We start from the raw sequence: 11,257 nt of genomic DNA on the forward strand, positions 1-11,257 counted from the left end.
TCACCTTGTACATTTTTTTGTGTGTGCAATAAGTTTGCACACATTTTTATACACACAAACCTTTTAGGCCTGGATATGCTGCAGGGTTTATGTCTCTCAGCTTGCCTTGCCTCAGGATCACCCTGAGGATCTGTAGCTGGAAGTGGCCAAGGTGAGAGATGTCTGGATCTCTGCTCAGGCTGCCGCCCCATGCGACCTGACCCTGGATGGGAAGTTGGGGAATAGATAGTTGGGTGACTGCATTAAACCACTGGTGTCAAATGCAAATAAATGCATATGCTTCTGCAAAATGTTGTTAAACCAGGCTACTTGTTAAATTATGCTTGTCCTAAATTCCTCAGTAATAACAACACTTGCAGCAGCTGAAAAAAAAATTAAATTACAGAATAAAAAAACCAGCAATCATTTAAAACACCACAATTCCAGATTAAAACTTTATTCCTGTAACAGGTATGATCAAGATAGTATTAAAATGGTCTCGTTTTTATCCCCATTGTTAACGCAATTCTTTCTGGGAGATTTAAATTAGGATATACATGGTTATTTAAGGATCCATGATAGACTCATAATTCCCTGCCACAGATTATCTGATCAGACAAACCCAGTTTTATTGATGAAGAATAAAATTGATTAAATTTAAGTGATTGAACAGATTAAACAACACAGTTGCCTGAGGGAAGGAGATTAAGAAGATAATTGGATAAAATAGAAAAAAGGGGGAAGGATAGTTCTATAACTGAGAGTTAAAAGCATTGTAAGTGAATGCTGATGGGAGAATTATTAACTAGACTTAATTGATTTAATACAACTTATTTCCTATGGGTGACTTTTATATTATATTATATTATAATATTTTTTATGCCCTTAATTTTTATTAGTCATTATTAATTGCGATGGACTGGCAAACTGTACAGGGTGTACCCTGCCTTTCGCCCACAGACTGCTGGGATAGGCTCCAGCTTCCCCGCGACCCTGAATTGGATTAAGGGGTTTGGAAAATGAATGAATCCATAAACAATAATAATAATAATAATAATAATAATAATAATAATAATAATAATAATAATAATAATAATAATAATGAAAAAATAACAACGGGTACATACGAATGGATTTATTATCGTTTTGTTCATAATCCGTGTAAAAGAACCAATAAACAAACTCGTTAAAGTGGAAAAGTACTACATTACCCTAAATGCATTGCGCTTGTTGCTATGGAAAGCAACTGTCCCTTTTTTCGCCCTTTTTTTAATTAATTTTTTTTTTTTTTAATATACTAATTACGCAGCATTTGGTGTTGTTTGAGTGTTAAAAGTCTTTTTCAAAAACTAAAAGTTTTGGGAATATGTTTCCCTCTCTTGTTGAAAACAATTTAAACAGGACAAAGTTTAAAAAAGCGATTCAGGCGATTTGCAACGACCTCCTACAGCGAAGAAGAAACAAGCGGAACGTTTCTCAGTTAGCGGCAAAGCTAAAAACAAACGCAGCTGGCGGCTTCTGTGAACGTTATTCTGGATGCTGTTTGACATCCTGAACTTTTAGTAAGTTGTTAGCAATGTGACACCATGGTGGTCTTACGGGAAGGAATGTGTCCTGGACTGGATAAAGATTTACTTCGTGATCTGCGTGCTGCTGATATCAGGACAGGTTGGTGTTTTATTGGTTTTATAACTTGTTATCAGAGTTAAAACAGGCTGGAAGAAACGACGAGTTGTGCTGTGTTTAAACAGTGGAAGACCTGGTCTCATCTGACATGGAAGAACTGGCTCAGAAATGCTCCGTGTCTTATAAGGTATGTCTGAATTAAACACAGATAAAAGCTCCTGGTGGAGATGCAGGAATACATTAATGATGGAAACCTTGTTTCTGTCATTTATGGAAATAACGAGTCTGTTATACTCATTATTTTGATGTCATATTGGTTTGGTTGTCTTTTTCTGTTGGTATACAGTAAAAACGTCGTCGTTAATCAGATCAATGGAATAATTTCTCTCACTTTGCTCACCTACTGTTTATTTGTATCATGCCCACCTGGCTTCTACCGAATTGGTCTCATTTACCTTTAGAACTGCCTTAAATGTTGGTGTCACTTATTGAACGAGGTGTTGGAAACGTTCATCAGAGATTCTGCTCCATGTTGACATGAAGCGTCACAATGTTCCACCTCATGATGAGAATCTCCCGTTCCACCTCCTCATGATGAGAATCTCCCGTTCCACCACATCATGATGAGAATCTCCCGTTCCACCTCCTCATGATGAGAATCTCCCGTTCCACCTCCTCATGATGAGAATCTCCCGTTCCACCTCCTCATGATGAGAATCTCCCGTTCCACCTCATCATGATGAGAATCTCCCGTTCCACCACATCATGATGAGAATCTCCCGTTCCACCTCCTCATGATGAGAATCTCCCGTTCCACCTCATCATGATGAGAATCTCCCGTTCCACCACATCATGATGAGAATCTCCCGTTCCACCACATCATGATGAGAATCTCCCGTTCCACCTCATCATGATGAGAATCTCCCGTTCCACCTCATCATGATGAGAATCTCCCGTTCCACCTCCTCATGATGAGAATCTCCCGTTCCACCTCCTCATGATGAGAATCTCCCGTTCCACCTCATCATGATGAGAATCTCCCGTTCCACCTCCTCATGATGAGAATCTCCCGTTCCACCTCCTCATGATGAGAATCTCCCGTTCCACCACATCATGATGAGAATCTCCCGTTCCACCTCCTCATGATGAGAATCTCCCGTTCCACCTCCTCATGATGAGAATCTCCCGTTCCACCTCCTCATGATGAGAATCTCCCGTTCCACCTCATCATGATGAGAATCTCCCGTTCCACCTCCTCATGATGAGAATCTCCCGTTCCACCTCCTCATGATGAGAATCTCCCGTTCCACCACATCATGATGAGAATCTCCCGTTCCACCTCCTCATGATGAGAATCTCCCGTTCCACCTCCTCATGATGAGAATCTCCTGTTCCACCTCATCATGATGGGAATCTCCCGTTCCACCTCATCATGATGGGAATCTCCCGTTCCACCTCCTCATGATGAGAATCTCCCGTTCCACCTCCTCATGATGAGAATCTCCCGTTCCACCTCCTCATGATGAGAATCTCCCGTTCCACCTCCTCATGATGAGAATCTCCCGTTCCACCACATCATGATGAGAACCTCCCGTTCCACCACGTCCCAAAGCTGCTCTGCTGGACTGAGATCTGGTGACTGTGGAGGCCGTTGGAGGACAGTGAACTCATCGTCATGGTGGAGATGATGTGAGCTTTGTGACATGGTGCATCATCCTGCTGGAAGTTTCCATCAGAAGATGCTACACTGTGCTCAGAAAGAGATGGACATGGTCAGCAGCAGGACTCAGGTAGGCTGTGCTGGTTAAACCATGTCATACTGGTACTAAGGGGACCAAAGTGGGACCAGAAAACCTCCCCCCACCATTCCACCAGCAGCAGCCTGAAGCGTTGATCCTGACGGCAGGATGGATCCATGTTGTCATGATGTTTCCAGCAGATTCTGATCCTACCATGTGAATGTGGAGCTGAACTGGAGACTCATCAGACCAGCAACGTTTCTCCATCTTCTATTGTCCAGTTCTGGTGAGTCTGTGTGAATTGTAGCCTCAGTTTCCTGTTCTTACTGACAGGAGGGAACCCGCTGTGGTCTTCTGCTGCTGGAGACCATCTGCTTCCAGGCTGGACAGGTTGTGTGGTCAGAGATGATGTTCTGCAGATCTTGGTTGGAACCAGTACTTACTGGACTTCCTGTTGTCTTTCTATCATCTCCAACCAGTCTGTCCATTCTGATCTGACCTCTGACATCAACCAGATATTCTGATCCAGACAGCTGCTGCGTGCTGGATATTTTCTTCTTTGCAAACCCTACGGATTGTTTTTGTGTGAAAGTCTCAGTAAAAACTCAGAACAACAACCATGCTTTGTTCAAAGACAGTAAAATCTAATTTCTTCCTGATTCTGATGCTCAGATGAAACTTCAGCAAGTTGTCTTCATCATGACTTCATGTTGAGATTCTGAATTTGATAAAGAGAACAGTGAGCATGGATCCATGTTAACCAGTCAGAAAGTCATCAAGGCGCAGTTTCAAACGACAGTTTAAGAGCACCATTCCTGTATGTCATACTTGGTTCTTTTCTAATTAATTCACATAATTGAGTTCCTGTTCTTATATCTCAATACAATTATTGAGATCCTGTTCGGCCATTTTTATTATTATTCCGCCAAACTTTGCCGAGCTACTCCTCCTGCGCCATTCAGGTCACTTCAATCATTCATATCTCAAACCTTTCAGCTCCATCGGGAGAAATCTTTGTAGTTTTTGAGATATTTAGCATTTCGTAAAAAATTAATTCAGCCTTGTGATTGGATGAAAGTACTTCCAACCAAATGCGGATTGGACCTTGCAAAACTTCAGCACAGCGATTGGTCAGTTTTTACATCATGAGCAGAAAACTGCTTCAACGGGGTTAAAGTACTGGCTGATGCTGCAAAGGAAAAGAAAATAGAGGCGCTGAATTCATCCTGTCAACACGCTTCCTTTGATTGGTTGATTGTGAATTCCTTCAATGTGAATATTAAAAAGGAAAAAAAAAAAGAAAAATCCATGAACAGAACTTCATCACTGATGTGAACATTCCCCTTGACTTGACATTGAGTTTGATTTTTAAAAAAAAAAATATTGCCATGTGACTTAATCAGACAAAATATTTGCAGTAGGCTTGTTATTGCCTTCAGAGATAATAAAAAACAAGAATACATTTACAACCCAACAATTTAAAATAAATGTATTCAGTGGTTGTTGTGGCAAAAGGTAACTTATTGGAGGACCACTGTGGTTAATGATTTACACGGTAACACACTGACTGCAGAATATGCCATGCACGAAACACGGTCAACTAAAAATGCGCCCACCACCACGCTCACCCCACTTCCTCATCCATTCTTATGAACACCGCTGAGTCAGTACATTTGTCTTTCACACACACACACACACACACACACACACACACACACACACACACACACACACACACACACACTATCTAGATGATGCTGCTGCTGAGCGTCACCTGTTCCACCTCATAAATACTGGAAACATCCCAGTTAGGCTCTTCCAGTAGCTTCAACCTCAAGACTTTTCAGTTTGGATTTAAAAGCACTTTGGTTCGGTCAATTTCCATCTTTGGACAAAAGCCTTTTCACCCAAGTCCGTACAGGCGTAGATAACAACATGTAGCAAGAAAAGGTCTTTTAGATGGAAAAAGTCAGAATCAGCACTAGGGCTGCAACGGTAACTTGAGTAACTTGAGTACAAGAAATGATCGAGGCAAATTATTTGCCTCGAGGCGTCGTTTAATTAATATCACGTGGTGATATATTTTAATTTATGCATCATGGCGGCATTCTCAGACCACTGGCGCTGTTCGGAGGGACTACATCACTGTTTCAGTAAACATATAAAACATCTAAACATGTATAAAACATGTATAAAATATATAAAAACAGAACCTATCGCCTACATTATGTCTGTACAGTATGACACCCGGACTGATGACGGACATTTCAATCAGCAGCAGTGAGCGGTTTGCTTTCTGTCTTTAGATCCTCATGGCTTTGGTCTCTAATGGCAGAGAATGAAGAAGAGGGGAGGAAAAGACCAAAAAAGTCGCAAGTGTGGGACCATTTCACACTGAAAAGGGCAGAAAACGTAGTGCAGTGCAGGTGTCAATGTTGTTGCACCTGAAACCCTCCCCCCCCCGCAATATCACCGCTTCAGCTTCGCAATTTATATCAACAGCAGCAGCGGCTGTTAAATGTACAGTGTTATAACCTGTGATATCAGTCAGCAGTGACGAGGCATGGCGAGTTGTCGGTCACGTTAACCATCTTGTAATCCGTCCCTCATCTGTCTCTCCTGCACACACGCAGAGTCAAAGTGCATGTTTTAGGCAGCATGTGACGGCAGGCATAGCCTCTGTTCCTGCAGCAAACTTTTATTCCGTATTAAACAGACACACTTTTAACAGGCGTGTCGTCCACCAAGACATCGGCTAGTTCTTAGATACTTTGGACATGTTTACAGGTCAGTCCTTCTTTCTATGTGAATTCTTCTTTTTAATCTTTTAAAAGGCAGAAATTTGCGATTAGTTGAGAATTGTTTCTCCACACATTGAGCGCGTGCACAAACACGTTGGCACATTTTAAAATATACTTTTAAAACATTTTAAAAGTATCATATTTTAAAACATTTTCCTCATGCATTAGGTAGTAACAACACATGCAACAGCTTCACAAATATACATTTATAGATTTACTTTGGTTGAGTTTCTAGTATTTGTTTTACAAATTATAATTCTAAAAAAAAATCGTTAAAGTCCTCGATTACTCGAAGAAATAATCAGCAGAGTACCCGATTACAAAAGTACTCGATAGTTGCAGACCTAATCAGCACTTCTCAGAGGAACTAAGGAACACAAGGAAGACAAACCAAGCATAATTTGTTTTATGTTCCATTTTAAAGGTCCTTTGGCTCAACTATTATTAAGTTTATGCTTTCTTGGTGACAAGAAGGAAATTAGATATTTAAATTTGATTATAAAAATGAAGCGATTGTTATAGTGTTGAATATTGCGAGTGTCCCTGAACGTTACATGTAGTACCACCCCTTGCCTACAGATGGCGTAGGAGGAATAGTAAGCTGATTTAATAAAGTGAACCACGGAACATGGTTGAAGACTGGCTGCGTGTATTTAATTCAATTCAATTCAACTTTATTTATATAGCGTCAAATCACGGCAATGCCATCTTAAAACGCTTTACAGACAGAGGGGAAAACATAATGAAGGCCAATTCATAATAGTCTATATAAGGAAACCAACAGATTGAGTTGAGTCCAACTCAATCTCCCATCCTGAGCAAGCACACTGGCAACAGTGGGAAGGAAAAAACTCCCTTTTAACAGGAAGGAAACCTCCGGCAGAACCCGGCTCAGGACAGGCAGCCATCTGCCTCTGCTGTGTGGGGGGAGGAGGGCAGAAAGACAACAGACAACAGGAACTGCTACTCCCGGCCAGGGAGACCTGCTGAGACAGGGATAAAAGAGAGAGATAAAGAGAAAAAGAAAGAAGCTCAGTGTATCAGGAAATGTCCCTCAGCAGTCTAAACCTATAGCAGCATAACTAAGGGATGCTAACCATCCCTAGCTATAGGACTTATCAAAAAGATAAGTCTTCAGCCTAGTCTTAAAGGTGGGGAGGGTGTCTGCTTCCCTAACACTAACTGGGAGCTTATTCCATAAGAGAGGGGCCTGATAACCAAAGGCTCTGCCTCCTGCTCGGCTCTTTGAGACTCTAGGAACCACAAATAAGCCTGCAGTCTGTGAACGAAGTACTCTGCTTGGTATATAAGGAACAATGAGGTCTTTGATATATAGTGGTGCCTGGTTGTGGAGGGCTTTATATGTAAGGAGAAGGATTTTAAATTCTATTCTAGATTCAACAGGCAGCCAATGAAGAGAGGCTAAAACTGGAGAAATATTATCTCTCCTGCTGGTTCTGGTCAGGACTCTGGCTGCAGAATTCTGGATCAGCTGAAGGCTTTTCAGGGCATATTTAGGACAGCCCAGTAATAGAGAGTTACAGTAATCTAGTCTCGAAGTAACAAAAGCGTGAACCAGTTTTTCTGCATCACTCTGAGACAGAATGTCCCTAATTTTGGCTATATTACGTAAATGAAAGAAGACTGTTTTAGTAATCTGCTTAATATGTGGGCCAAAGGTCAAGTCAAATATTACTCCAAGGTTTCTCACTGTAGCACTGGAAGCTAAAGTAATGCCATCCAGGTTCATTACAAAACCGGAAAATTTAGCTCTGAGTTTTTTTAGATCCAACAAGAATTACTTCAGTCTTATCTGAGTTTGAGAGGAGAAAATTTCTAGACATCCAAGTCTTTATGTCTATGAGACAATTTTGTAGCCTATTGGGCTGATTTGTTTCATCTGGTTTAAAGGATAAGTATATCTGAGTATCATCTGCATAACAATTAAAGTTTATTCCATGCTGTCTAATAATTTTGCCTAAAGGGAGCATATATAGCGTGAAGAGTACTGGTCCAAGTACAGAACCTTGAGGAACTCCATGACTTACTGTAGTTTGTGAGGAGGACTTGTCATTTACATGAACAGTCTGAAGTCTATCAGATAAATATGATTTAAACCAGCTAAACCTTGTACCTGTAATTCCAATCACCTGTTCTAGTCTTTGTAACAGAATGTTATGATCGACTGTATCAAATGCAGCACTAAGATCAAGCAAGATAAGTACGGACAGAAATCCTTTGTCTGAGGCCATAAGAAGGTCATTAGTAACTTTCACCAATGCTGTCTCAGTGCTATGATGAGCTCTAAATCCTGACTGAAACTCTTCGCATAAATTACTTCTGCTTAGGTGGGCATGTAGCTGAGCTGAAACTATTTTCTCCAGAATTTTGAACATAAACGGAAGATTAGATATAGGTCTATAATTTGCTATCACCTCTGGATCCAGAGATTGCTTTTTAAGTAAAGGCTTGATTACAGCAGTTTTAAATGATTGTGGTACATATCCTGTCACTAAAGACATATTGATAAGATTTAGTAGTGATGTATTAATTAATTAAAGGGAAAATGTCCTTAAAGAGGCTTGTTGGGAGAGGGTCTAAGATACAGGTGGATGGTTTAGATGAAGCTATTATTTTAGTTAATTCAGTGGGTTGGACAGGACAGAAACTATTTAGACACAAGTCAGATCCTGATTCTAAGGATGCTTTGGAGACCACAACAGGTTCAACATTATAGGTAGAAGGAAGAGTATTGTGAATTTGATCTCTAATAGTATCAATTTTATTCCTGAAAAAATACATGAAATCATCACAGCTAAGTGAGAAAGGAATACATGGCTCCACAGCGCTCCGGCTCCTAGTAAGCCTAGCTACAGTGCTGAAAAGAAACCGAGGGTTGTTTTTGTTTTCCTCTATCCATGATGAATAATAAGCTGTTCTTGCCGTACGTAAGGCTTTTTTGTATACAATTAAACTTTCTTTCCAGGTTAAGTGAGACTCCTCTAGTCCTGATGAACGCCATCTGTTTTCCAAACGCCTTGACGCCTGTTTTAGAGCTCGAAGCTGGGAATTAAACCAGGGAGCCTTCATAATCTTACCCAATTTCTTCTTCTTTAGGGGAGCAACATTATCCAAAGTTGTACGCATTGAAGCTGTTATAGTATCAGCATGTTGATCAATCTGAGCAGGAGTAAAGCTTAAAGGGGGACTCTCAGTCATGCTAAAACATGGTAGAGGTGAAAAAATTGATTCAATTGATTGTTTAAATTTTGTAACATTATTGTCTGATAAACACCTACTATAGTAGAATTTATTTTTGGTCAGTGAGTAATCAAATAAAGTGAATTCAAAGGTTAATAAGAAGTGATCAGAGGGAATTTCGGTTTTGAGGGAAAACTTTGAGCTTATCAGTCTCAATACCATATGTTAGAACAAGATCAAGAGTGTGACCATGAGAGTGAGTGGCACCATTGACATTTTGTGAAAACCTAATTGAGTTTAGAATAGAGCTAAAGGAAATGTTTAAACTATCATTTTCATCGTCAACATGAATATTAAAATCACCTAGTACAATGACCTTACCAGTAGTCAGCACTAACTCAGACAAGAGATCAGAGAATTCGGTCAGAAACTCAGAGTAAGGTCCAGGTGGGCGATACACTAATGCTAAAAGGAGCGGTTTCTCTGAATTCCATTTTGGATGAGATAAATTTAATGTCAGGAATTCAAAGGATTTATAGTTAGTTTTGTGCTTAGGATTAATTATAAATTCTGACTGAAAAATAGCTGCAACACCTCCTCCTCTGCCTGTAGTTCTAGGAATGTGAAAGTTTAAATAGTTAGCTGGCGTAGCTTCATTAATACTAACATAATCCTCTTGCTGTAACCAGGTTTCTGTAAGACAGAATAAATCAATGTGGTGATCACCTATCAAGTCATTGACTAATAAAGACTTATTTGGGAGGGATCTGACATTCAGTAGGCCACACTTTATTGTCTTATTTTCATATTTTATTAGATCCATTGTTTTTATTTTTATGAGGTTTTAACAATTAACCCCAGAAGTGTTTTTGTGTTGTTTAATTCTTACTGCTGGGGAGTTATATAAGGTTGGAATGGGGTTTTGGGTGGGCGGTGGCAGGTGGGAAGCAGCAGAAAAGTGTGTAGGACTACAATTCTGCCTCCTGGTCCCAACCCTGAGTTGTCAATTTAGCTGACTAATAAAAGAGTCCATATTGCTAGATAAGAGAGCGGCTCCATCCAACGTGGGATGGATGCCATCTCTCCTAATAAGACCAGGCTTTCCCCAAATAGCGCTCCAATTATCTATAAAACCCACGTTGTTATTGGGACACCACCTAGACAACCAGCGGTTGAAGGATGACATGCGGCTAAACATGTCATCGCTGATTAAATTTGGCAAGGGACCAGAGAAAACTATGGAGTCCGACATGCTCTTGGCAAAGTTACACACTGAAGCAACATTAATTTTAGTGACCTCCGTTTGGCGTAACCGGGTGTCGTTACCGCCGACGTGAATTACAATTTTACGGTATTTACGTTTAGCCTTAGTCAGCAGTTTCAAATACGATTCGACGTCGCCCGCTCTGGCCCCAGGAATGCATTTGACTATGGTCCCCGGTGTCTCTAGAGCCACGTTTCTGACTATGGAACTACCTATAATCAGGGTTTCTGCCTCAGCGGGTGTGTCGCCGAGCGGGGAAAATCTGTTAGAAACGTGAACAGGTCGGTGGTGGCCAGTGGGTTTTGGTTTGGGGCTATGCTTCCGCCTGACCGTCGTCCAGCCCGCCTCGGCTCCTGGCTGCGCGGGAACTGCTGAGGGACCGCTAGGTGGGCTAACTGCCCTGGCTGGTAGCTCCGCACTGGCTAATGGGGGCTTGCTAACTCACTGCTTCCCTAACTGAGTGCGGAGCTGGGCTTCTAACTTACAGAGCCTCGCCTCCAAAGCTGCCAAGCTGCTACACTTAATACACCTACCGTTATCACTAAAGGAGGCGGAGGAGTAGCTAAACATCAGACACACCGAGCAAGAAAAGGCAGGGGACCGGGGTGTGGGAAGAGAGCTAGCAGCCATGCTAAAACCGAGTGCTT

The 11,257-nt window shown here is 41.2% G+C and overlaps 1 protein-coding gene across 1 annotated transcript in view; it reads left to right on the forward strand.

Moving 5' to 3' along the window:
- Positions 1–1,513: 1,513 nt before the first annotated feature.
- rad51d (RAD51 paralog D) overlaps positions 1,514–11,257 on the forward strand; it is a 50,697-nt gene continuing 40,953 nt past the window's right edge. Inside the window, exons 1-2 of the mRNA XM_079248055.1 lie at positions 1,514–1,647; positions 1,731–1,792. Coding sequence (XP_079104181.1) covers positions 1,566–1,647; positions 1,731–1,792 — 144 coding nt within the window. The 5' untranslated portion in view covers positions 1,514–1,565. The remainder of the gene's footprint in view (positions 1,648–1,730; positions 1,793–11,257) is intronic.

Source organism: Telmatherina bonti, assembly GCF_933228915.1.
Source record: "Telmatherina bonti genome assembly, chromosome: 10".
NCBI classification, from domain to species: Eukaryota; Metazoa; Chordata; class Actinopteri; order Atheriniformes; family Telmatherinidae; genus Telmatherina; species Telmatherina bonti.